Genomic DNA, 27,896 nt, shown 5'->3' with positions numbered 1-27,896 from the left:
GACACACTTACTTGAGATTCCAGAATCCAAGCTTTCAGAAGAGGGTCTGTTGGCAGCCATTCTACCTTCCCAAAGTGTGTGTGTACAGTATGTCTGTAAATAGGTGTGTATAAGGTGACGTCTCCTGTGGAGAACTGTGTGTGTGTGTGTGTGTGTATGTGTGTGTTCGCTGCTTCGCTTCCTCTGGTGAATGCTGCGCTGGTAAAACAAGAGTCGGAAGAGTCGAACAGGAAGTCGCTTGCTTTTGTCATCTCTCTCTTTTGCTCTCCATCTCGTCTTGTCCTCTACCTGAGTGAAGTTCTTTCTTCTGTCTCTCTCTCACACACACACACACACACACACACACACACAGTCTTAGTAGTCACGCTCAAACACACTCACACACGACTAGTTTGACACACATATAATATGCTTTAGTCTCACTTTTCTTTTTTTTATGTCAACAAATGAACACACGGACACACTGAATTCAGTTTTGAAAAGTGGAACATTGTTTTTTTTTTTTATTGTCATTACATATTACTGAACATTTTTATTAAAATATACATGAGGTTGGCCCCTTCACACTTAAGAACTTGACCATCAGAGTAGGGAATACAGTAAACTAAGCATACCCAAGACACTCCTACTCCTTCAATAGAATTTGCAGGCTACATTCTAACCAGACTGAGTGTGTATGTGTGTGTGTTCATGTGGATGTGAGAGAAACTGGTTAAGACACACACACACACACACAAAACATTTGGCGGAGGGGAGTTTCACATTCTAAAAAAAAAACAATACCATAGCTCACAATAAGAGCTTTGAAGACAGCAAAACACACACACACACACACATCACCGTTCACACCCAGCCTGTGGCTGTCTGAAACCTACTGTATGCATGTGTGAGAGACAGATACATTTAGGTGACTTTTTTTTTTTTTTTAATACACATTGAACTGTGACTGCATTCTTTTCTGGCTCGCCGTCACTCCATCTTTCTCTCTATCCACTCTTCCTCCATCTTTCTCTCTATCCACTCTTCCTCCATCTTTCTCTCTATCCACACTTCCTCCACAGTGTCATCCCATCTCCCTTTGATTCCTATTCCTTCTCCTCCTCCTTTCTCCGTACTCTTACCACAAACATTTCCTCCATATAATAAGGATTGTATTGTTTTGACTTTGCTGTGGGACATCACCCCCCAACAATACCCATCAGCTAGCAGCAGCTCTGGTCATAACCCAGCCAAGTCCCTTTCCCACACAGATGAGCACACCCTTCCCTGAGAGTGGCTTTGAGTAAGATGCGGCCCGCATCCGTTCCAGTGTCCAGTGGCGCAGGCCAGTTCTATCAGCACCGTCTCCAGCCAAGGCATCTGCAGCCACACCTGCGGGATGAGCTCAGCTCCCCAGGCTCTCTCTACCCCAAGCAGTCTGGCTGAACTGCTTGTTTTCCAACCCTCTCTCTGTTTTCCCTCCATCCTTCTCCTTCTCTCTCTCTCTCTCTCTCCATCTCGATCTTTCTCCAGCTATGACTCTACCTCCCTCAACGCTACTTATTTCCCTTCTCAAAACAGTCCAACTGCTCTCAGATCAAACCCACCATTAGCATTCAATGCATCTTTTCATTCAGTAGGTCACATCTCCACCAGCCCAAAGATAGTTTGCCTATTGAGGGAGGTTGAGTGTGCCCCCTACTGTTTGCTAATGTAAGTGCAGGCAACGAAAAGGACAAGCGGATGAGATGACAGGACAGGAATAGGAGATTAACACGAGGGTCAAATAAAAAAAATTGCACAAGGACAAGTACGGCATGATCTGAGTACGAGTTTGGACTCCTCCATTTCCAGTCTTTTCTGCATTTCAAGTCTTTTTTTTTTGGAGAAATAAAATCTGCAACTCATCCAGTTCAGTCAATCAAAGTTGGCGTCTAAATGCCCTGTGACTATTACACAGCAAAATGGCTACAAAATTGTTGAATTGTTCGATTATTCTTCTACCCTCTCTCCCACCCGTTCCAAGGAGCAAGAAAGAAACAAATGCAGCACAGAACGAAACATTCCAGTCAGCGTGAGGTTGTGTTTTTTTCTCTCTTCTTCATTTGTATATACAGGTCGTACCAAAAAGATATCAAACGAGACATCATGGCTGACGGCAACAAATTGAGTGTGTGGTGGGAGCCAAACAACAGCTTTCAGATTTAGTGCACAGAGGGCAACACACCACACTTTTGGTGAGTGAGTGTGTGTGTGTGTGGTTAAGTGGCTGAGCGAGCGACTGCAACTGAGCCACACCAAAACACTCATCCCATTGCCATCTGTCCTTCACTCTTGTCGTTTTTTCCTTCCATTCACCCCCCCCCCCGGCAATCTGTCTGTTTATTTATTTATTTATTTATTTTTTCCAAATTCCAGTGACATCCCCTAAGCTCTAGAATTGTAAACAAAATCCCAGTGCGCTATTTACAAACAAACAGAACAAAAACACAAACAAACAAACCCCCAAGTCAATAATTTAAAACCGTATATACATACAAACCAGAAGGCAAAACGTGAGGTGCAGACCAAATTCAGTACTGCTGTCGCTTTTTAAAATCCTTTCTTAATAATAACAATAATAATAATAATAATGATGATGATCACAATAATGCAATAAAGTGGGCCTTTACATTTGACCTTTCACCTCTCCCAATAACTCCAGAAGGTGTCTCTATACTCTCCCATCTTTGTTTTTGTGAGATGGAGGTGTTTATTAGCAATAGCATACTAGTGCAGTGAGTTCCATGGAATGGGAGATTTAGGCATGCAGCATGGATCATGCCACTGGTGAGAAGCAACTCCCCGTCATGTCATCGTCATGGAAACCTGACTGTAACCAAGTAACTCAGCAGTTCTAAGAAAACTAAGTAACTCAGCTTGAGTGAGTGTGTGTGTGTTTACTGTGTGGCTATATTTGTACCATGCGCTCACGATTTTGCCAACCTGTAGTACCTCTAAAAAGCCACTAGATGTCACTAAGTACAGACATCCTCCGCTCCCCAATTCAGGTCTAGTAAGCAGCATGCTAAAGTGTCTCTGTATGTTGTAATCTATCTAAATATACAGTATGTTTGATAAGTTATTTTGCATGATTTGAGCATCATTTACAGCACAAGCAGACAGCTCTATTGCGTCCCAAGAGCTGTGTCAAAACAGAAGGGTGTTTATTTTCCCAGCGACTCTTTTTTTGTTGTGGTTTTGTTCATCTTAATTTTTCTAAAAAAAGAAAAAGGAATCTTGAGTGAGAACATCATTTTGTGGGCATAAACGAATCATGACTGAAATTGGAAGCTGACAGCCTGTCCTGATTGGGCTCTTACGTTGGGCCCGCCCCGTCACGCCCCCAAAGCTACAGGTTTAGCCAACCAGAGAGCTACGCCGAGTCAGGTCCACGTTGCTGGCGCTTAGGCCTCTGGATTCTGATAGGCCGGCATTGGCGTCCTGTAATGAGAAGAGCGAATAGGAGTTAGAGACTGCCGAAGCTTGGGACGACTGTGTATGCCTGCGTGAGTGGGTGTGTAAGTGAGAGAGAGAGTATAGTAGTATAAGTATAGTAGTTCGAATAAAGATAAGTAGTATAAGTATAAGTATATATACTCTTTTGATCCCGTGAGGGAAATTTGGTCTGTGCATTTATCCCAATCCGTGAATTAGTGAAACAGCACACAGTGTACACACAGTGAGGTGAAGCACACACTAATCCCGGCGCAGTGAGCTGCCTGCATCAACAGCGGCGCTCGGGGAGCAGTGAGGGGTTAGGTGCCTTGCTCAAGGGCACTTCAGCTGCGGCCCACTGGTCGGGGTTCGAACCGGCAACCCTCCGGTTACAGGTCCAGAATGCTAACCAGTGGGCCACGGCTGCCCCAAAGTGAGTGAGTATTTGAGTCAGACACAGAAGAGAGAGAGAGAGATGAGAAAAAAAAGGAGAGACCGAGTGTGTGTGTGTGTGTGTGTGTGTGTGTATATATAAGACACACCTGTGATTGGTCCTCAGCACTCTTGTTGAGGAAGTTGAGGGAGCTGGCTCTCTTCATACTGTAAAGCAGGCAGATACCAAACTGTTAGACCTATTCACTCTCTCTCTCTCTCTCTCTCCCTCACACACACACACTCTCTCTCTCTCTCTCTCTCTCTCTGTCAGACATACACACACACACAGAAACTCACACAGGGTTGCGAGGCTCCTGAGGGCCACTGCCCTGTAGCTTCTTGACCAGCATCTCACTGCTGCGTCTCAAGGCGTCGCGGATCTTCCCAAAGGAGCCACTACGACGCAGGGAACCACTGCCATCCTGCGCACACGCACACACACACACACACACAAGACTGAGATTGAACATTTGCTATTTGATTTGCAGGCGTTAAACTCCTTAAACTGAACTCCAACAGATTCATATTCAGAACACATTCGGTCAACAGAAGAAGTAGTAATCTACACAACAAAGCAAGAAGGATAAAAACAAAACATGCATGAAAAAAAGAAAAACAAGAAGATGGTCAACAACTTCATGCACGAAAAAGGATAAAAATGAATGTTTTTTGGCATAGACGACAAGAGTGACACTAATAAACAGAACAGACTGCTGTATTGTCACTTGTAGTGGTTTTGGTGGCATATGAGTAAAACAGAACATAAATGAACAAGAGCGATCAACTCTACACCGCAGGACCAAGTGTTATTAATATTATATTAAGATAAAAAAAATCTGTTCGGTATTGTTCCCAATATGAGACTGACTTAATTTAAGAACACTGACTTATTTTAAGGAGTCTTATCAAGACAAATTTACTCAACGCACTGGCAGATAAATCTGTTTGTTTTTAGGACAAATTTGCTTAACGCACTGGCAGATAAATCTGTTTGTTTTTAGGACAAATTTGCTTAACGCACTGGCAGACATATTTACTTGTTTTAGGATGAAAACTCTTCTTAAATAAACTCTTCTTAAAATGATTTACGAGAAAGTGCTAGGTCTCTTTATACTGAAAACAATACCAACTAGATTTTTTGATTTTGATATAAGATCAATAAGACTTGGTCACTGGTCAGTAGTTTTTGGTGGCTAACGGAGTAAACGTGCGGTTCTTTGACTGACCCCGTTCCACTCGGCCTCGTCGCCCTCACAGTCTCCCCGCTGGCCCCCGGGGCCGTTGAGCCCGTCGCGGCTCTGGCGCCGCTCCGCCCCGCTCAGACCCCCGTCCTTCAGCAGCTCCACCACCTTACTCTGGTTTATGGCATCGATGCCCTGAGAGAGGGTGAGGAATAGAGAGAGAGAGAGAGAGAGAGATGAGAGAGAGAGAGAGAGAGAGAGAGAGAGAGAGAGAGAGAGAGAGGAGGGGGAGGGAGGGGAGAGAGGGGAGGGAGAGAGAGAGCGAGAGAGAGAGAGGGGGGGAGAGAGAGAGAGAGAGAGAGAGAGAGAGGGAGAGAGGGAGAGAGAAAGACAAAAGATGGGTGGACAGATGAGACAAAAGAAACAGAATATGAGATGCATGTTTGTGTAGTGTTCGTGCTTTGGCAATGACCTCATGTGACATCATCCTCTATGTGTGGAACTACAGAACCCATTTTTCTAAACAGACACAAAGTTTAACCTGTCTGTTTGTGTTGTGTGTCTAATCAGTGGTGCAACTGCAAGCAGTCCTTGGGATGTACACCTCTGAGGTGCGTGTGTGTAGTGTGTTTTCTATGTGTGTGTGTGTGTGTGTGTGTGTGTGTGTGTGTGTGTGTGTGTGTGTGTGTGTGTGTGTGTGTGTGTGTGTGTGTTCACTCGTACCTGCTTGCGATTCTTGGTAGCACACTCCTCCAGAGTCTCAGCAGCCTCCAGTTTGCCCTGACGCCGGTACAGCGCCCCCAAGCTCTTTAGGGTGGTATTAACCGTGGGACTTCTCAAGAAGAGGACCAGAGAGAGAAAGAGGGAGGAGGGGAGTGAAAGAGAGGGAGGGAGTGTGAGAAGAGAGGGAGGGGGGAGAGGAGAAGATGGGCGATAATGAGTATCTAATGCAGGAAATGTCTTTGTTCTCTCGACATTAAAGGATGACCTTGGGCTCGCGCACACACACACACACACACACACACACACACAAGTATGCACACACACACACACACACACATGTATGCACACACACACACACACACACACACATACACTGCTCACCTGTCAACCTTGCAGGCTTTATACCAGCTGCCATACTCCCCATAGGGACCGAATCCTTCCGCTTGCCTGCAGAGATGGATCCATAATGTAGCGTTAAGGTACATGCATGCACTCTCTCTCCATCACACACACACACACACACACACACACACACACACACACACACACACACACACACACACACACACACACACACACACACACACACACACACACACACGGTTTTAAGGACACTATATAAGCTCACTGTATCTATCCCTTTGTTCTCATATTTGTCAGTCACTCAGTGATACAAACACTCATCCAATCACCCACCTTACCACACACACACACACACACACACGCCAACATTCACACCATCAACACACAACATTCATCAAAGAACACCTATGCTAACATTCTCATTAACACACAGAGCCAGTTCATCTTCACACATACATGCTCTTTCTCTCCTTCACACGCAGGCATGCACACCACACACACACACACACAAACACAACCCTCATTAAGAGGGTGTCCTCCCACTGGGTTAGCCATGTGGAGAGCCTCGGGCGCTGACCCACCTTGGTCTCCTCCCTCTCCTCCGCATGCATCCAGATGGGCTTGTTGTCATCTGCACAGGGGGACAGAGCCGTGATTAATCACACTCACATACAGGATACGATTATCGAACCATACACAGGTCACCATTACTGTAATTGAACTGTATAAGGAGTGAAAAAATGCGTGCATTGTATGTGTATATATGTGTGTGTGTGTGTGTGTGGGGGGGGGGGGGGGGGGGGGGGGGTGGACAACAAAGAGCTTAAAAAAAATTAACTAAGTTCTTCTTTCTTTCAAACACACACACAGACACACACACAAGTTAAGCTGTTCCCCGGTATGACGCTAGCCAGGATAAAGAGACACTATTCTCAGCACACTTATTGACCGTTGAGGCTGATTCAGCAACACAACAAGACAGATAAACAACCAACTTCCTCTCTCCTCTCTAAGTGTGTTGTGTGTGTGTGTGTGTGTGTCTGTGTGTGAGTGAGTGAGTGAGTGAGTGTGTGTGCGTGTGTGTGTGTATGTGACGCTGAACTCACTGTTGACAGATCCAAACTCCTTCTCGTGGGCACGGGTCAGAATCTCCTTATACAGACATTCCGCGTCCTTAAACTTGCTCTGTTTCAGATAGCAGGTGGCCTGGAGAAAGAACAAACAGCACACAGGGGGTGAACAACAAACCTTGGCGGCTAGACAAGCAGGGGATTAAGAGATTACTTTTAGACTCATCAAAATTGGCAAATGTCTTGCCAGATTGTGACACATCAAAAGTGACGGTCTCCTACTGAAACGATGAATGATCACATGCTTATGATGTAATATAATAAGTGCATTGGAGTTACCACAAAAAAGTGCAACGACACTTGAACTCTTTACTTAGTCGATCAGCACCACAGAAGCGAAGTAGGCTCTTACCCCTATTATTTGGCCCATTGAAATAGCATGCATTTAAAAACAGTGGCAGTGGTAGATATTGAGAGCATAAGACTACAAAGGAAAAACAAGAGATCAGCACGGAGACAGTGAGTCTTCTAGAGGTGAGACCTGCCCGCCAGGGTTCTGAACTGTAGCTGAACTCAGCTAACTTTAGACCACCACCATAAACAGCTGCTGACAGCATATGTGAGTGTGTGAATATGTGTGTGTCTGTGTTTGTTTGTGTGAAAGAAAATTTCAACATTTTATCTTCTTTTAACATCTTAATTTTCACACATTCTAAATACATTGTTAGAACAAATTACATAAGTCATTTAATTATATATTATAAAAATGTGTGTTATCATAGCTTACTTAGTCAAAGACAAAAAGGCAATGTTTTTGTATTTTTATATTACTCTTTGGTTACTCCTGGCTGTATCTTCATAGACAGATCTCTAATAACTGTGGACGTGCTAACCAGATTACTCTTCTATTTATACAGACAGATCTCTGATGAGCGTTCTGGACGTGTTCACTGCTCACCAGGTTGTTCTGTTATTACTCTTAAGGGTCGTTCACACCAGGAATGTGAGAGAAAGTGGAATAGATCATTATGTCCGATATTTCAATATGTGGTTTAATGTTCTACATTATGTCCAATATTTCAATAATATGTGGTTTAATGCTCTACATTTCTCACTAGTTGGTCACTTTGATACTAAAGGCCATCACACACGGCCAGCGATGCGATAGTCGAACGCGACGGTGGAATTCTGTTAATGGCTTTATTACACACACTACTGGCGACACGATTTCCCATCAATTCAGTGGAGATACACTGACCAGAAAGCTGTTTTCTATTGTAACGTATCAAAATCGCCCTGAAAATTAGAAAGAGGCTGATTAGAGTCATGAGCTTGTGACGGTTGCCTTGTAATTTCATTTGCCGTGTGTGTTTCCCCTTTCACTCCATTAGATTCTATTACATTTTGCCGGTTGCCTGCCATAAATTGTCATCGCATTGCCGGCCGTGTGTGTAATGGGGTGATGGAATGGATGAACAGAGCATTTTACCTTGTTCTGTGATGTTAACACAGAAGGTATAAAACTTAGGTCAGTCCAAGAAATGCTCAGATGTTATTTCACAAGACCAGTTACAACCCTATAATTAGGCTGGAGAATAAAATGGGTTCGTTTTGGCAGATATACTACCCCCCGTGGTTTTTCTGGTGGATTCTGATTGCTATTCATTACCGTTATAGTTTATGCGTGGACGTCGTCATTCATATGAACTAGAACGATATTTTTGTGCTGTTAATGTTATAGTTATCGTTCTCGGTGTGAACAGCCCTTTATACAGACAGATCTCTGATGCGGGTTATGGAGGTGTTCACCACTCACCAGGTTGTTCTTGGTCTTGGCCACGTTCGGGTCGTCGGCGCCCAGCTTGCTCTCGTAGATCTCCAGGGCACGGCGGTAGTAGTACTCCACCTCCTCATACTTGCCCTGGTTCTGACACAGGAGCGCCAGGTTGTTCAGCTGTTTGGCCACGTCAGGGTGGAACTTCCCCAACACCTGAGCACGCACACACACACACACACACACACACACACACACAAAGGACATATGTACAGATAAGCGTGACAGTAGACCTGAACAGATGCAAAATAAATATGAACATTTCTTTCATTTCTTTCATTTCTTTTTCTGTCTGCTGCTGTTGATGCACCACAAACTGTGTAATGGTCCTAGAGCTGATTTTCTTACTTTATAAAAAAACCCCATTTATACTCGTATTTGCCTAAATGGTTTAATATGTGGTTTAATGCTCTACATTTCTTACTAGTTGGTCACTTTGACACTAAAGGTTGTTTTCTATTATAACGTATCAAAATTGCCCTGAAAAATAGAAAGGGGCTGATTAGAGTTATGAGCCCGTGACGGTTGCCTTGTCGTTTCACTTGCCGTGTGTGATTCCCCTTTCACTTCTTTAGATTCTATTCAATATTTGCCTAAATTTTGCCTCCATAACACCTCCATTTAGGCCCTAACACCTCCATTTGCCTCCATAACACCTCCATTTGCCTCCATAACACCTCCATTTAGGCCCTAACACCTCCATTTGCCTCCATAACACCTCCATTTAGGCCCTAAATGGTTCAGAGCAGCCTGCGGTACCTTCTCGCGGATCTCCAGGGCCCTCTTACAGAGCGGCTCGGCCTCCTTGTACTTGCCCCTCTTGCCGTAGAGCACGGCCAGGTTATTGAGCGTGGCGGCCACGGCGGGGTGGTCTCTGCCCAGGGTCTTCTCTCGGATGGCCAGCGCATCGTTGAGCAGGTGCGCCGCCTCTTTGTACTTGTTCTGGTCTCTGAATGTAGAGAGAAGAGGAAGACACTTAGATATGGGCAACTAGTCATAGTCATAACACATGACAAGGTCTCCAGGAAGCTGTGCGCTAACTGTGCAAAAGCAAAGTTTGAAGGACACAGCTATTATTTCAATGTAAAAAAAAACATTATTCCCAACCTTGTCAATGACTAAATATTGTTCCTATTACCGGTAATTCAGCTACATTTCCTCTAGTGTATAAAGTAACACGGAAGGAATGTGTTGTTGATGTGTTACAAATGTTTCACAGGCTACAGTAAGTGAAGGACATCTGAATGACTTATTCTGGTCCCTGACAGAGCATATGAAGCCATTAATCGACATTTTATTTCACTAAAAGCTATGGACAATTACCTGTGAAGACACAAAGCAATGTATTTAGCTTTAAATGTACATTGCACATTTGACATTGAGTATTAGCCCAGCATTGCTTTACAGAGTCACTAAACTAAACTCAAATGATAAGAGAGGTTCAGCTGATGGATGTTATTACACATGCAAGAACATCCCTTGTTCCTAAGGCTGGTTAGAACCAGAGGCGTGCCGTTACTCATTTCAGCTGTGGCATGAACATACACGTGATGTGTCGTGTTCACAAAATCAAAACAAATCCAGGCCTGTATCTAACCTCAGTGGGGTTGACGACCCGACTACAAATATCCTTTTGACGACAATTATATTTTCAACTTATTCTGATCTCTAGAGTCCGGAAATGTGGATATTCAGACATCCCGACAAGCCATTACTTGCTCCTAGTTCCGGCCAGGCAGCCCCAGATAGAACCCTGTAAACAAGAGTCCGACTCCATAGATCTACAGACACTGCATAGCTATGGTCTACCCCGACTGTCAGGTCAAATGACATGGGGAGTTTAGTCTCTGCAGTCGCCCAGAAGCGTTTCCAAGTACAAACAAACCGGGAGGACACTGGACAATTTGTACGGTCTGTGATGCTCAGAAGAACAAACCAAGCTCCTCAAATAAGCCTTTACAACTTTTTACATCTACAGAGAGAAAATAATGTAGCAGAAGCCTTGAACTGTTGCCATTACATACATTATGGAATTCTGTGTTTTTTGTTAATGGGTACATTTAGTCTTTTTAAGCCAAACATGGCATTTCAATTGGGTGTCTGGGTCAACTATGTGAGTTTCTCATAGCAAATTAAATTGCAGTGTCTCTAAACTGACAATCCCAGTGTGAGAGCCCTTGTTCGCGACGCTGTAGGAAGGTCCCCCCGTCATGCAGAACTGAGATGGCTGAAGTAAGACGAACCACGACATCGCATCAAAGGTTTGTGGACGCAGCACTTCACCATTATCTCTCATTCTGATATCTGAGGCTGTTGCAACAGTAAGTCCAGATCGCAGTCTGGCCTCTGATTAGAAATGTCGAGCCCCTCTCCCCTCTCCATAAATCAGAGTGGGACGGGCTCAGGGACGCCCGAGGGCAGTGGTGGAGTCTGTACTCTGTACCACATAAGAGCCCAGTGCCCACAGGGATCCACAGTTGACTCTTACTAATGTATGTAAGTATGTAATGTAAGTATAAAGCAATTTCCTGAATGTGCGCCCCAATTATACCTCCCACTCACTTCCTGTCTTCTCTCTGTCCTCTCAAGTAAAAGCTAGACAAAGGCTACAATATACAGTGGAAAGAAAAAGTAAGTGGAACTAGCCTTAGAATTACCTGCAAATTACCTAATAATTTGTCCAAAAATATGGTCTGTTATTCAGCTGAACACAATCTGTTTTCACTAACAAACACATAAGTTATAGCCTTGTCCCTGTCCACTATTCACTGTTCTACCAAATAAAGGCTAAAAAAAAAAAAAAAACAACACCCAAAAAAATAGAACCAAAGCCAGGTGGCTCACCTGTAGACCAGGGCGAGGATGTTGAGCATGGTGGCCACGTCGGGGTGGTCGTGGCCGGACGTCTTCTCCAGGTCCTCCAGGGCCTGCTTGCACAGGGGCACGGCCACCTCGTAGCGGCCCTGCGAGGCGTACTGGATGACCAGGTTGTGCAGCGTCCGCAGACGCGCCGGGATCTCGTAGCCACCCTGCTGAGCTGCCACCTCACCGCTCGGTTGATCTAGAGGACACACAGAGGTCAAAGGTTATCGGGGATTTTGAGACTCCCGTTTCGAGCAGCAGCCTGTCATATGAGACTTTGTGAAACTTCAAATCATATTGTGATACATAATGGTCATTCATATTCAGGGGCAAAAACATTTAAATTATTTTATATGGCAAATGAATCCCAATGTCTTTAGTAGTACTTTACAATCAATTTATCTGCTATTAATCTCTGTTGGTTAATGGTTATCAGTGGAATGGATATAAAAGAAAAGCAGAAATATACTGTAAAATAAAAGAGAGAAAGAAACTGAAAGAAATGAATACACAAGGACAACAGAAAGAATAAATAAATAAAGAAAGACAAAAAAAACAAAAGGAAAAAGAAAGAAAGAAAGAAAGAAAGAAAGAAAGAAAGAAAGAAAGCAGACAGTAAAACAGAAAGGCCGACATGAGGGAATGTTGTGAAATGAGGGAATGTGAACGCACTGGGCCCCTGCTCGTCGTCGTTGGGGAAGAGGTCGTCCAGGTTGTCCTTGTTGTTCTCGCTGGCCTTCTCCTCGCAGCAGGGCGACGCGTCCTCGTCCAGCTTCTTGATCTGGTTCATGAACTCCAGGTGCTTCTTCTCCTCCTCCAGCTGGGCCACGCTCTGCTCGCTGCGCTGCAGCTTCTGCTGCGTGCCCGCCAGCTCGTCACGCAGCCACTGGTTCTCCTGGCACAGGCGCCGCACCTGCGCCCGCAGCTTCTGCTTCTCCGACTCCACCGCGCTCAGGTGGCTGGACAGCGCAATGATTACCTGGACGAGGAGGAGGAGGAGGAGGAGGAGGAGGGCGAGAGATGAGATAGGAGACCTGTGTTATTACCTGCATTGTCACCTGAGGGGTTATGGGGAGGGTAAGGAGAGGGGATATCTGTGTACATGTACGCAAGAAGAGAAAGGAGAGGTGTTATGTTATCCAATAAAATTGGTGTTGGTAGTGTTCTTATTGGTGTTATTATTTTATGTTATATTACTGAAATATAATTGCTTATTTTTTATGTAAAAAGACATGGAGACAGCAATGGGGAGGAGAAGTGTTATTAGAGAGGACAGTGAGACCAATGCTATTACAGGTATGGTACTTGAGAAGCAAGAAGGGTGGAAGACTAGGTGTTACCATTCTATGATTATTTAATGCTAGATTATTGGTCATTCAAACATAAAACATTGCCTATTTTATTTTATCTTACTTGTTAAAAGAGAGATGAGAAAGGATCAAGGAGGAAGTGTGTTTTTATTTAAAGTTATAAAATGGATTATGTATTATTCCATTATCCAACAGAAAGTGGGAGGGAAGTGCAAAGAAATCAGTTTAATTATTATCACTGTATTGGTGAATTATTACTAAAAGTATGTCAGAATGGGTGGGATGTTTTTTCATTTTATGTTCCTCATTCTTTACTACAAATGTTTTATGAATTTCATAGGTTTGATTTTGATCATTTTGAACTGTATTGATGACTTATTACTATTAAGCGAGTGAGAATGGGTTGGCTATTTCATCCTATTTCTTCATTTAATGTTCCTCATACCTTACTGCAAATTTCTATGAATTTCATTAGTTTTGTTTGGACTTTTTAGTCCTTTCAGATAAATTATCCACAAATGCTTTTATGCTTTTGTATTTGGCTTGCTGGTAAAGAGGACTATGTATTTCAAAATGACAAGCTATTCCAATTCTTATCATGAGTGGTAATATCTCACAATATTTTCACTTGTCTCTTTACAGCTCGGCCTCTGGCCTTGTGCCATTGGGCAAATCCCAGCTCTGGGTATATCCTTTACTCCACTCTGAGTAGTGCCATGTTGCATATTCATCCCTTTTCTCTTTCATCTGGCTTATCAGTGCCTTACACCCACAGCTGAGCTGCCCTGCCATCATCTAGTTCCCCAAGGTCAAGCCCGGCATGTCCTCACACCCTTGGACCCTTGCCCAATCTTACGGCTCCCTGGTGCCCTGGTCATCTCTCTTCAACCCCCCCCCCTCCCTCTCTCCCTCTCTCCCAGACCTGCACTCCCTCTGAGTAGACCCTTCTCCCAGACCTTCAACACCCTGAGTAGACCCTTTTCCCAGACTTCCATATCCCCCTGAATAGACCCCTCTCCCAGCCTTTAATCATCCCCGCTGGGATGTGTGTGTGCTAGGGTGTCCAGCCTGTTGAGAACCGTGGGGAAGACAGTCTGGGCTCATCACCCTGACATCATCCCAATGGTCCCCCTGGTAACCTGCATCAGCACCACCGTCCTTTGATTCCTCACCACTGAACTCCATTTAATATATTAAATCAGGGGATTTAGTATGTACTGTAATAAATCAGGGATGTTTTCAAAGTCATCCTGACTTGATCACCAGTTTGTGATTTTATATAACTTGCATGAAGGAAAAATGATGAAAATAAGCATCCAAACTTATATATAAAATCTTTGCAGCTTGTCTCTTTTACCTTCTTGTAGTATGGTCTTGGAGTATGAACTTGCATACTTAATTATTAGGCCATGTTTCCTTTCCTGTAACCTGAACCTCTTCCTCCTGGGTTCTTCCCCTAGCTAACCACACCTTGACCACCACCTCAACCCCACACTCACTAACCCTCTCTCAGTGACCTTTGCCTCTCCCAAGCCCATCTAGGTGGCCTCCAGCTTATTACATCAATCTCTTGCCCCTTCACCCAGCTATTCCATCACCCCTCTTTCACTTTACTTGCGTCACTCTAAGGCTTAGCTCAATAGCCTCCAGGTTACAACCTCCACCACCTCAACAACCACCATCATCATTATCATCATCATCATCTTCAATGCTCTTCTTCACCCAACCGTTTCCCTTCCAGTTAGCTGTGCCTTTCCAAGGCTCTAATTTGTTGTTCCAGGAACATCACAAGAACGTTAATCCAAGGAACTGTTACTTGATGAAATCATGGTCATTTCCAGGTGACCAACACCACCACCACCGCCATCTTCTATCCCCTTCACCCCGCTGTTTCCCTCCCTACCTTTCCAGTTGGCTATGCCTCTGCCAAGGCCCAACTCAATGGCCTCCAGCCAGGTAGCCACCACCACCAGTTATTCTCTACCCATCATTCACCCAGCCATTTCCTTCCCCTCTCTCTCGCCACGTACCTGTGCCTCTCCAAGGCCCAGCTCGATGGCCTCCAGGCTCTTGCGCAGCAGGCCGGACTTCTCCTGGGTGGCGGCGGGCAGCTGGGCGCAGTCCAGCATGGAGCCCAGCAGCTGGTTGTGCTCGCCGCGCAGCGTCTCCAGGCCCTGCATCACCGCCTTGGTGTTGAGCACGATCTCATCCTGGCTCAGGCGCTCCAGGGACTCCTCGCGTGGGTAGACCATGGTGGACATCGCCCGGGGGGGGTGGGGACTTAGGGCTCCTCGGTCAGATGGGCTGGTGGAGATGGGTCAGAGAGAGATAGAGAGATGGGGTTGAGCGGGCATGCAAGGAGAGGGATCAGAAAAGACCAATAGATGAACAAGTAGAAAAGTTGATTTTGGATTGTTGTCAATTATTTGTTCAGGAAAAAGAAAGGACCATAAAGAGAAGAGAAGAGAAGAGAAGAGTGAAAAGGCTAAAATGCCTGGTAACATTGATTTGAATCACTCCAAAGAGGCTGGCTGCAGTGTAAACAGTCGGATGACAGACATCGTTAGCAACCAGCTTTCTCTGTATTTAAGAGACCAGAAAACATTAATCTGCTGCTATGATTCAGATATGCTTGGCGCCATATGAGGCATGACGAATAGCTCCTCTGCCACCAATACATTAGCAGCCAATCGGCTATTTTAAATATTGCATGACTAATTTGCAGGCGTCACAATTATTCACTTCCTGAAACACTTCCCACCAGCTCGGGCACCATAGCGCGAGAACATCCCTGTGCAGACGCTGCAAAACGCACCCGGACTGACCGGTACACCAGTTTGACAGATGATCAGTCAAACGGAAATGGACAAAACCAAAAGGGCTGGAAGGAATCGGCGGCACAAAGTGTTGCAGTTGCTATTGACATATCTGACAGCCAACCCCCGAGCCCACTCCAGCGTCCACACATAGAGAATTCGTAGCTTTTGAATATTAGTGTCTGTTTGCAAAAAAAACAACAACAGCAATAACACATAGCCTAATGGCAATTTACTTATGGCCTTACAATTACTCTGCGACACCAGCGCAACCACTCAGCTATTTGAGGTCCCATCCAAGTGATCTGGTAATAAGTAGGTTAACTGTAAACAAAGCTGGGGTGATGGCTTCCATACTGACTATGCAGATGGCACCGAGGCTATGGGAATAGACTACGCGCCACAAACACTCTTCCGAGGTGGAAAATAAACTCACGTGGATCTTCTAACAGAAGAAGAATGGTGCGGTTACTTGGCGTCGTCTATTCTCGTCTCGAAACCACATTCAAAACTTAGCCCGCACTCAGATGTAAACAAACCGGCTGTCTGTCTGCTGCAGCGGATGCTAGCCTATACTGACTGCGCAACGCGGCTCCGAGCGCTCACCTAGTGGTGGCCGAGTACCTGAGATTTTATTCTCTCGCCACCAGGAGGCCCTCGCCCACACCCTCCCTCCCTCCCTCTCCCTCAGTCTATTGACTGCAATGCACCAAGAGAGGGTGCCCGTTTCATCCGGGCGGAGAGAGATAAGATGTCTGGAATACAGGTTAGGATAACGGGCATAATATAAAAAAAGTATTCCTTCAGTTACATATTTCTAAGTCAATCACAAAAAGGCGAAATATCCTGCATTACGCATAATAAACCGAAGGGTCTGTGTAAAGTAACCAAACTTGATGGGATGACGCGCATCAAGGTGACCGACATCGGACGACTTCCACTTCCAGTCTCTCACATCCAAGTCTGCATGTTCACATTGCACTGTCTAGTTATGTGTCCTCCAACAGACCATTCGTGTTAATGCACGAGCGAGCTTCGCCATCCTATTGTATTTGTAAACACGTCGTGCCAATTCGCAGGCTAAGATCATCTCCATGTAAGACTGATTGTGCAACACAACCTAATGTGCGAATGAGGGCGATAATGTGCTTTAGGGTACTGTGTATTTTATGGCGTTAAAACTCCAAGAATAAATACGCACAGGCCTATAACAAGGCTGTCTTTCAAACCTACGCAAGAGTCTGCTTACTTGTGACATTGTGTCAAGTTGGTGATACATTTCATCTGACCGAGGGCAATGTCAACAGCATGTGTATATGAGGCTAGTCTAGAATTAACTATTCCCATCTCACAAATATAACTTTAGGCTATTTGAATTATAAACTCAATAACAAATGTGATGTAGTGCAACTATCGTGTTAAAAATAATCGTGCCTGCGTTGTTACCATGTAGCCTAGTGAAGATGAGCGCATCTCGTGTTTTTAGCCGGTAGGCTAACGTCCTACTGGTCCCTGGAACAAAGCCTGATCTAGTGATGAGATGCCCGCCTTGCATCATCGCTCAGTCCATACTGACACGGCACCAAAAACGCTCGGCCTTTGACATTTCAGATGTGACCCAGACATAGGCTACACTACAGGCCTACAGGACAGCGAAAGTGCTAAATAATCCAATAACAATTCAGTGCACTTGAATCGATGGCCGAGACTGCTTACCTTTATCTGCACGTTATTAACGCCAGGGATACGTTTAGATCCTCTGAAAGTCGTTGAAGAGTCGATAAGACCTGTTTTCAAAGAGAGTGCAAGTTGCAGTGATGTTAAATAATGTAACGCCGGCTCGTATATCACTCGAATTCGTGGAGATACATTGTAACCAGTTACGCTAGCGTGGCTAGCTAATGCGAGCGAGCCCGTTAGGAATTAGTCAGCCAAGTAGTTTTCAATCGGCCTGTTGACGAACCTAGAACTCAGTTGCGCTCACTAGGCAGTAACGAAGCTCACAGAACGGGGCGTTTTTAATTCATCCATTCTGGTCCTTTAGCCGCTAATGGATCCACGTAAAAGAAGGCAAGTCTCAGTTGTTTTCTTTATTCCTGCGCTCGCTGCGTGGAGGCGAGGATGACAGCAGGAAGCTGAAAATGGCTGGTGCGTAAACGCTCCCAGAATCCACAGGCTTTTCTGACCGGCGCGCTGACATCATCCCTGTCCCAGCCCACTACCCAACAACCACCTAACCCCGCCCCGCCCTGGATGCGGATGAGCTTGCGCCCCTAGTTGCCCTAGGCGGGGGTTGGGCCAATCACCAATTGTATACTGCTATTGTATATTACAGTAACAGAATAACTAGGCTAGCCTAGGCTACAGCATCCTACCTAGTCAAGTGCTCTACATGAGACAAGCCAGTTCAAAACATAAACCATCTTGGCTGAACCAATTATTTTTAACCTAGTTCTCATGCCTTGGTATACAATTTATAAATGATGTGATATGTCATGAATGACATGTAAGACAATTGGCTACAGGACTAGAGATTAAGTGCAAATAAATTCTACCCCAAGGCCTAATGTCAGCACCAGACACAATAAATAAATACAGTGGAATTCCACTCTCCTTATAGGACAGCAGAATGATTGTCTTTTACACATTCTAATGCATTTGTTTACAGATCTCTTTTTGGGAAAAGTATAAACAAATAAAACACCTGATACTCAGAATTATTGGTCAATGTTATATTTTAATCCTCTCTGCCATAAGATGCATTTGGTATAGAGGTATTTTTATTTTTACCCAACAAAAAAAAATACATACGGCAACTTTAAATGTGCCTCCTGCATTTATTATGTGTGTGATAGTTCTCGTTCTTTAAAGGGACACTGATCTAATCGCACAGTCAAACATCGCACACAAAACAGACTGTGACCTGCACTCAACAATAACTTACAAATGAAGAGAATGTTTTTTTTTGTTTTTTTATTCTTAAAAACACAGTAAACATGTCCACATGTCATCATCCCACATCGTTTTTCGTATTGACAACTCAATTATGAAAAAAGCATTACTACAAAAAATGTTAAATAAAAAATAAAACACATTGAAAAGAAAACAGGTAATATTACAAGCACTTCTTCATGATATGTACAAGCATTGTCGCTTATAGGCAAAGAGGCAGATGGCTAAGACTTGCAGAAGAATACAACAGTGTGCACTAAATTTAACTCGTCACGTCCACAAGCTTGGCTCGTGTCTCTCGTAATGTTTCTTTTCCAAACGGTGAATTTCATAGTTCAACATTATGCTGATCAAACGACTGCATTAGATATTGATTGATGCATTATGCTGCAAGAAGACATCTTCTGGAGGCTATATTCTGGAACATTTCTTAAGAGAGAGTTCAAAGCTTGGGAGCATGTGACGAATAGCCTTGTGAACGCAACCTTTGTATGTGTGTGGCAATGCTACTACCGCAAATATAAGAGCAGCCAAGGACCAAATGCAATGTGATGTGGTTAAAACTGGGCTACTACAACTCAGCTTGTGTGCTTTCTAGTCTGGGCACATCTCAATCACGTCCTTGCACCAAATATGGAGAGATCACACCATTAAATCCACAACAACAGACACAGATACGGGTAGATCAGGAAGAACTACAATAAAAAAACGGACGACTTTTAAAAAAACGATGGAGATATTTTTTATGAGACAGAGAAAGAGAGACAGAAGGAAACAAAGAAACATAAACAAACATCCCACATTATTCAATCACACGTCACATTGAAAATACTGAACATCAACACTTAACGCCACCTAGCTCCGACACAAGTGATGATGTTAATGTAACTGATGTACTGGCAGTGATTCCTTCTCAAAAATTACCCACAATCCTTGTTTTTTTTTCAAAGACATGAGAAAGCTTGACTCTGTCACCGATTTCCTATTTAAAACAACCCTTTCATGGAAAACCATCCGCTACTGCTGAATCTCTGTACAGAAATGACCTCGGGCCTAGCCTAGCCTGGGTCTCTTTCTAGCCCTTGTCTGGTTACCCATGTGGGTGATATCTGACAGAAGAGTAGGATGGCTCCTTTGTACAGAGGCTGTGTATAGGGTCTAAAGGTTTTACTACAGTGTCAACGGGCAGGGAAGGACTTCTTAGTTTAGTTTTAGTTCATGCACAAAGATCCATGGATCACCTGGTTATAGTTTTGAATTACAGGGGGACAGATTTACTTTAAAGCCTTCTGCCACACCCTGTGGCAGAGAAAGCTAGACAACAGTGGCAACAAGAGAGACAGAAAGACAGCGAAACAGAAAGAGAGGGTGGGAGGGGAGGAGTGACAGAGAGAGTGTGGTAGTTACTTGTACCACAATCAGACAATTCTGCCACTGAATCCTCAGACTTGGCAAAGAGGTGGAGTAATTAAGTAAAGGCTGTTGGCTGTAATTTTCCCTGGTGGGGAACTGATCCTTCACATTATAACATTAGCAACAGTAATGTCTCCACTCCACTCTCATTCTACACCCTGGTAGGAGGGGAAGAATCAGCCAAACATAATGATTAACATGGTGGACTAATTGAAGCAGTTAATATCCTAAGAGTCTTTCCATTATAGGGCAAGGGCTAGTTTGGGCCCCTGTGTTTGCTTCCCCCCCTTGAAGAACATGGATTTGTGGGCTTTTAAATTAGATAACGGAAACCCACCATCCATGTCAGGCCTCCTATTGAGAAGGAGCACACATCTTCAGGAGCACCATGGCAAACAGTACAAAGAAAGAAAGAAAGAAAGAAAGAGAATGTGAATGGACATACTGAGTGTCTGGTGAGCTCCAAGTGTCTTTGTGCGAGAACTACATGATAGTGTGACATTAAGTGACAGACAGAGGGTAAAGGGAAGGAGAGTGTCTCCATTCCGCCGCAATACTGCAGAGGCTGTAACTCAACACCACTCTCCCTTCCGGACACTGATGGAACATATTGACCCATTAGAAGATTAATACTTTCATTCGTATTTTCTTTCCCTCAAATAATACTTTATCATGTGCCACATGGGAGAGACTGGGTTGCCCTGGAGACGACCCCTGGTCAAGCCATCACTGTCACCGGAGTGTGTCGTTTTTAAAGGTCACAGGTGTGTGTGTGTGTGTGTGTGTGTGTGTGTGTGTGTGTGTGTGGGTAGGTGCGTAAGAGAGGCCTGTGCATTCTATTGCAGGCAAGCTGTTAGACAAACACAAACGCACGGACACACACACACACACACACACACACACACATACATAAATAGGAGAAGTACATTCAGGTCATGCCCATCTCTATGATGGGCAAGTTGTGTTATTTGGACATTGTTGATTAAAGGGAGAGGTCAAATTCTTTCGACACGTACAAGGTCGTGGTGGCTTGCCTGCTGTAATCCGTTGCTAAGGGTTACCACAGGGTACCAGGGAGTCACATACCAGGGCACACCAAAGGCTAAAATTTCACACCTTAAAAACTAAACAAAATACACACATACACACGTACTAAACCTCACAACAGACACATACTAAACCTCACAACAGACACACACACACACACACACACACACACACACACACAAACACACACGTACACTGTATCTTAGTTGGCACAACGTGTCCATAGATATTTGTCTTTTGTTTCACAACTACAATTTTAACGACTTTTAACATTTTGTTTCCACATTTTTATGTCCACACTAGTCACTGAACATGGACAGAACGGATCACAATATCCCCACATACAACGGCCACATGGACATGTCTAGAGCTGCCAAACAATGTTCCCGCGCCCTTGCTGATGTGTAAGTGTGTGTATGGGTGGGGGACAGTGTGTGTGGGTGTGGGTGTGTGTGTGGATGTTGGAGGGAGGGGGTTAAAGTTGCTACAGCAACATATGTTGTGCTTTGGGTGGTTCACATAACCTATAGATACACACGGGAAAAGCTGTGATTGGATTAAGTGCATAGCGAAACAACCAATAGGGTGCCAGCCCCAGTTCACCTGTGCAAAACCCTAAGCCAAAGGCCCGCCTACGAAAAAAAAAGCAGACAAACAAAATCTCATCGCAAACATTATACAAATAAAAAAGTTTTAACACTACATAAACAAAAGCATGAAAAATACTGACTTTATGTGTGAACTAACACTTGGTCTCCTATGGGTGTTCCTTGTGAAGGACACCCTTAATAGGGAGTCACGTCATGTGTCATCCACCAGCCTCAGCCCTTGCTACCCATCTTTGAGTGACAGGTCTCTTTCTTAGAGAGGGCAGCCATTTTGTTTGATGTCCCCATCAACACCAACTGCCCAACTACACAAGTACTGTCAACTGTTTTAGTCTACATTCGCATAAACTGTGATCTTTGGAGTAGTTAAACAAGGGAAAAAATGACTTAAAGGATCTTGTTTTGTTTTTTTTTCTTTAAAAAAAGGCCACTTTTAAAAACGGAAAACACTTTTAAAAACGGAAAAAACATACGGACAGATTCACTGGTTAAACTAAACTCCACCAACAGACAGGGGCCTTGGACAAAACAAATGACAAATCTGAGAATCTGTGGCCATAAGGGACTCCAACAAGTGAGTGAGTCCCAGACATGCAGTAAATGGTGGTCATATTTAAAAACCACATCCGAGAAAGTTCCCAGTAGGATATACTGCTGCTCAGAGATAACGGTCATAGGGGACAACATGCAGGTCTTGGACACAAAGCAGGAGATAGAGAGAGAGTGAGAGATAGAGTGGGAGAGCATGAGAGAGAGAGAAAGAAAGAAAGAGAGAGAGAGAGAGAGAGAGAGAGAGAGAGAGAGAGAGAGAGAGAGAGACAAAGAAAGAGAGAGGCTCTTGCTGTTGGAGCTCAGTTGTAGTACATGACTGTGAGTAATCTGCCATTAAGGGCTTGCTGTTGGGAAGCTTTTGCTGCTTTTAGGTCATGCTACATTATGAGGGATTGGCATTTGGCTGATCGGCAGTATTGTTCTTTTCTTGTGCTCTGTTCCCTCCCATTGCCCCATAAAGGTACGCTCAGTACGAGCATCATAGAGGACTGGGGGTGTGGGGGGGCTCTTTTTAAAATAAATTAAAGTGACAAAGCGCTATATATCCACCTCACACTTGATTCAGACACACACACACAGACACACACACACAGACACACACACACACACACACACACACACACACACACACACAAACAATCGGGATCTATATGCCCCATCCCATAGCCAAATAAAAACTCCACAGAATTCCAAGGAGCAACGATTCAACGGGACACAAATAAAAACAAAAACAATACACAAGGCCGGCCCTTGCAGTTCTGCTATGATTGGCTGACAGGCATCCCGGTTGGCAGGGGGGGATTTGACGGGCGGGAAGAGGAGGCCGGCCTTAAGAGGGCGGCTTGCTATAGCCGAAGAGGCCCACGGGAAGGTACTTGACATGTGTGGGCCACTGAGCAGCCAGCTGGAAGAACTTGACGTCGTTCCACTCCACGCCGTCTATGGACACTGAGGAGGAGAGGAGAGGAGAGGAGGAAAATGGGAGAGGAGGAGAGGAGAGGAGGAAAGGAGAATTGGAGAGGAGAGGAGGAGAGGAGAAGAGGAGAGGAGGAAAGGAGAATTGGAGAGGAGAGGAGGAGAGGAGAGGAGGAGAGGACAGGTGGAGAAGAGGAAAGGAGAATGGGAGAGGAGAGGAGGAGAGGATGAAAGGAGAATGGGAGAGGAGAGGAGGAGAGGAGAAGAGAGGAGGAAAGGAGGAAAGGAGAATGGAAGATGAGAGAGAAGGAGAAGAGGAGAGGAGGAGAGGAGAATGGGAGAGGAGAGGGAGAAGTAAGATAGAGGACAGGAAATTAGACAATGGACAACATTGGCACAACTCAGCTGGCCAAACTGCATCATAGTTCTGTTCACAGTTTTGTCTACACAGAATCCTGTTGGCATTAACAATATCTTGGACAAAGCCAAGGACAGAACGTTTATTTTCCAGGAGTAAAAATGCATTATTGTTTTTCTTTACTGACCACAATTTAATTAGCATAATATGCTTTGGAGAAATGGACCCGGTCTCTCCATCATATAGTCATACATTCATCTGTTTCAAGGTGTATATGTAATAGGTTTAGGTAGCTATGAGACGTGAACTGTGTGTGTGTGTGTGTGTGTGTGTGTGTGTGTACACGTGTGTGTGTGTGTGTGTGTGTACACGTGTGTGTGTGTGTGTGTGTGTGTGTGTGTGTGTGTGTGTGTGTGTGTGTGTGTGTGTGTGTGTGTTACCTCTGAGGATGGTTGGCTGCTGTTTTGCAGAGCAGATGAGACGGCTGATGCCCTCGATCATCTGGCTCTTGGAGTCCATCTCCTTCTCACGCGGCTTCTTGCCAAGGAAGATCTGCGGGACTGTGGAATGAAGGGTTCATAGCTTACACTCAATGTGTGAATGTGAAGAAAGTGACTCAGAGTTTGGTTAACTGATAACTGATGTTGATGTGGTGCCAATACCATCAAGCAAGCCAGAGCCCAAAGCATCGATTATGGTATGTTTGCTTATTAAGAAATGTTCAGATCAAATTGGTCAGGTATTAGCACATTCAGTGATGATATTATCCAGTTAGACCGATCAGCAATATCAAGCAAGTGTTTACGTTTCATTCTATGTATAGACTCTTTCAATAAAGAAAACAAAAACAATGCTTGAACATTCTATTTTGTTCCCAATCTACTTCCGCTTCATTAAGATAAAAATGTTCATTTTTAAAACGGAAGCCTTGTGGGAACAAATATGATGCTGATAATGGAACTCTCTTGAAACGGTGAATATGGGTGTATCTGTCTGTCTGTCTGTGTGTAAAGTCATACAGTATATAGCGTAAATATTATGAGTTGTTCTGGTCAAGGGTTTTTCTGGCACAGTATGCAAATGGTGTGTGAATGTACCTGTTTACAGAGTGATTGTGTTTACGAGTGTGTGCATTGATCTTGTTCTTATCAGCAACTATTAGTTAATATAGTTAATATGCATGATCAGTGTAAGGACATTTCTGTGAGTGCATCTTCACCTGCCCTTACCTTTCTTGTTCTTCTCTTTGGTCACCACACTCATGGCCATGGTGCTGACCTGCGCGTGCGCCTCGCTGGCTCCCCCTGGTGGCAGGCGGCTGACCTGCAGGCAGCGGAAGGCGCACTTGAGTGTGTTCTTGCAGCCGGTGTCGCGGCGCTCCCCCTCACGCCGCTTGTCGGCCAGAGAGGCCAGCCAGTAGTCCACCTGCAGGCCGATGGCGTCCATGGCGTGAGGCATGCTGGGACTCCTGGTGGGGAGAGAGGGAGGGATAGGGATTAGGTGATTGGTTAAGAAGCAGGATGTTGATGGATGGCACATAGGAGATCTCTCTCTCACACTCACACTCACACTCACACTCACACTCACACTCACACTCACACTCACACTCACACTCACACCTCACACACGAATCCACTGCTATGTAATGCATTTGTGGAAGTCACAAGTTTCACCACCATTTCTCCAATTTCAGTCAGAACAAATCAAACCATAAAGCCCAGACCCTGTGACTGTTCCCAACCCACTACTGAGCCTCCTCACGTGGCCTCTGCAGCAAGTCAAGTCAAGTTTATTTATATAGCGCAGAGGTCATTCAATGTGCTTTACAGTACATAAGCAAAAGCAAACAGTAATAACAAATAAAAGCATAGAAGGGCAATATAGTCAATGAATAGTTCCAAAGGTAAAGATCATAATAAAAAGAAAACATAAAACGCACAAGGTAAAATCATTTAAAAATAAAGAATAATTAATAAGTAGAAAAACAAAGCCAAAAGTAGTAAAAAAGTAATAAAATTAATAAAAGACAAGGTAGAATAATTTTCATGGCAGATTCAGAATTTGTAACTCAGCGCAGTTAGCAGAAAGCATCCGAGAACAGTTTGGTCTTAAGTCTAGATTTAAAACTGGCTACAGTTGGGGCGAGCACTCGCCCTCCCTGGCCTGGAGAACAAGGGTCTTGGGTTACGGCTTGTGAGAGCAAAAGAGCCTGGTCCTGTCCCATGAGGAGAGGGGGGAACTCAGCGCTCAGAGGGCCAGGTGGGGTGTAACCTGCCCCCGGGGGCATTTAGAGGGACAGTTGTTCTGGTGCCTATTCTGCTCCATGAATGCATAAATGGAACAAGACTGGCCAGACTGGTTTTGGCTTGTGTGGAGGTTGTTTGGAGGAGTGCAGATGAGACCGGTCAATTTCAAAAGCATTTGTACACTCTCATTAACACATCCACATGAATAAATGCACACACACGCACACGCGCACGCATACGCATGCGCACACACACACACACACACACACAAACTTACCCCTGGACATTCAGCACCCCTCCCATTGATGGGGGAGGAGGGGGGCGTGGCCGTCTCTCTGAGACTGGCGGGCGAGCCGTGAGAGGGCGGAGATGTGGAGGGGACGGCCAAGGTCACAGCCACGCCCTCCTCTGCGTCGCCTAGGAAACAGAGCAGCAAAGGACAAATTAGCATCAAATTTCCAGAAAATAACACACTGTTCCAGTATCCTCCCCACAGGCACAGCTTTAGGAGAAAAACAGAGACAGAGACAGAGGCACAGACAGACACAGACACAGACAGACACAGCCACAGACAGACACAGCCACTTACCTGTGGAGGACTGTCCAGGCTCAATCAACCCAACCTTCACCACCTGACAGTGGAGGAGTAAAGAAAACATAAACATCACCCACATTGTAATCAGATATTCAGACATAAATTATATATAAACATCATGATGATGAACATGAAGATGACGATGTCTCTGTAGCCCTAAACTCACCCCAATGAAGAGAATAAACTCACCCCAATGAAGGGAATAAACTCACCCCAATGAAGGGAATAAACTCACCCCAATGAAGGGAATAAACTTTTGGTAAGAGTCCTCCTCACGCCTAGAGATGAAAGAGAGAGAGCAAGGAAGAGAGGAGTCAAATCTGTGTGTGTGTGTATGCGCACGTGTGTGTGTGTGTGTGTGTGTGTGTGTGTGTGTGTGTGTGTGTGTGTGTGTATGGTTACACATGTGTACTTAAACAGAATTATTGTGTGTATTGTGTGTGTGTACACTCACATTCGGTGCTTGCAGGTTAGCATGGCCTCAGCAATAGGCAGTTGGTGTGTGAGAGAGGCTCCACTGACGTACTGGCCGATCCGACTGGCCACATCAACAATGTCTACGCACACAAGACAAACTGGCAGTTAGGATGGACACTTCTAAACACGGATATGTACATCTTCTTCTACATAGAATCTAGACAATCTAGACAATCTAGACTCTAGAATTTAGACAATATCTAGTCTCTAGATATTATGCATGTGTGTGTGTGTGTGTGTGTGTGTACCTGTCTGGGGAGGTTCTGTGTGTGTGTGTGTGTGTGTGTGTGTGTGTGTGTGTGTGTGTTTGTGTGTGTGTGCATGTGTGTACCTGTGTGGGGAGGTTCTGTGTGTGTGTGTGTGTGTGTGTGTGTGTGTGTGTGTGTGTGTGTGTGTGTGTGTGTGTGTGTGTGTGTGTGTGTGTGTGTACCTGTCTGGGGAGGTTCTGTGCGGCTGAACAGTTCTCTCCAGGCTCCGTCTAAGAAACAGGAACTGTATCGGTTGTCGAGGGCGCCAAGGTGCTTTGCCACGGGGTGTGAACCTGCGTGTGTGCATTTGTGTGTGTGTGTGTGTGTGTGTGTGTGTGTGTGTGTGTACAGATGCAAGTTACAGAGTGAAATTATAGGAGAGGGAGAGAAAGACAGAAGTGTTTATTAGGCAATGTGCCTGGAGGAAATCAGTCC

The 27,896-nt window shown here is 44.7% G+C and overlaps 3 protein-coding genes across 4 annotated transcripts in view; all 3 read right to left on the bottom strand.

Annotated features, from left to right (window-relative positions):
* Positions 1 to 194, bottom strand: part of prkd4 (protein kinase D4) — a 28,360-nt gene extending 28,166 nt beyond the window's left edge. For both annotated transcript variants that reach the window (XM_042069200.1, XM_042069201.1), the window contains exon 1: positions 12 to 194. In XM_042069200.1, coding sequence (XP_041925134.1) covers positions 12 to 60 — 49 coding nt within the window. In that variant the 5' untranslated portion in view covers positions 61 to 194. The remainder of the gene's footprint in view (positions 1 to 11) is intronic.
* A 274-nt stretch (positions 195 to 468) lies between these two features.
* Positions 469 to 18,232, bottom strand: LOC121689500 (kinesin light chain 2-like). The gene is given in 16 exon segments (XM_042069372.1): positions 469 to 3,462; positions 3,999 to 4,056; positions 4,189 to 4,313; positions 5,118 to 5,267; positions 5,796 to 5,904; positions 6,177 to 6,225; positions 6,228 to 6,242; positions 6,736 to 6,789; positions 7,265 to 7,364; positions 9,045 to 9,218; positions 9,822 to 10,011; positions 11,907 to 12,123; positions 12,597 to 12,903; positions 15,265 to 15,538; positions 17,767 to 17,837; positions 18,014 to 18,232. Coding segments are annotated over 14 exon segments (1,863 nt in total). The 5' UTR covers positions 15,496 to 15,538; positions 17,767 to 17,837; positions 18,014 to 18,232; the 3' UTR covers positions 469 to 3,378.
* A 771-nt stretch (positions 18,233 to 19,003) lies between these two features.
* The window catches only part of LOC121689402 (phosphofurin acidic cluster sorting protein 1-like), a 54,708-nt gene continuing 45,815 nt past the window's right edge, over positions 19,004 to 27,896 (bottom strand). Inside the window, 9 exon segments of the mRNA XM_042069184.1 lie at positions 19,004 to 23,570; positions 24,336 to 24,455; positions 25,125 to 25,363; positions 26,419 to 26,450; positions 26,452 to 26,558; positions 26,731 to 26,773; positions 26,972 to 27,014; positions 27,191 to 27,293; positions 27,644 to 27,754. Coding sequence (XP_041925118.1) covers positions 23,452 to 23,570; positions 24,336 to 24,455; positions 25,125 to 25,363; positions 26,419 to 26,450; positions 26,452 to 26,558; positions 26,731 to 26,773; positions 26,972 to 27,014; positions 27,191 to 27,293; positions 27,644 to 27,754 — 917 coding nt within the window. The 3' untranslated portion in view covers positions 19,004 to 23,451.

Source organism: Alosa sapidissima, chromosome 18, assembly GCF_018492685.1.
Source record: "Alosa sapidissima isolate fAloSap1 chromosome 18, fAloSap1.pri, whole genome shotgun sequence".
Taxonomy (NCBI): Eukaryota; Metazoa; Chordata; class Actinopteri; order Clupeiformes; family Clupeidae; genus Alosa; species Alosa sapidissima.
The sequence above is the reverse complement of the archived record's forward strand: the minus strand, read 5'-3'. Positions and strand labels throughout refer to the sequence as shown.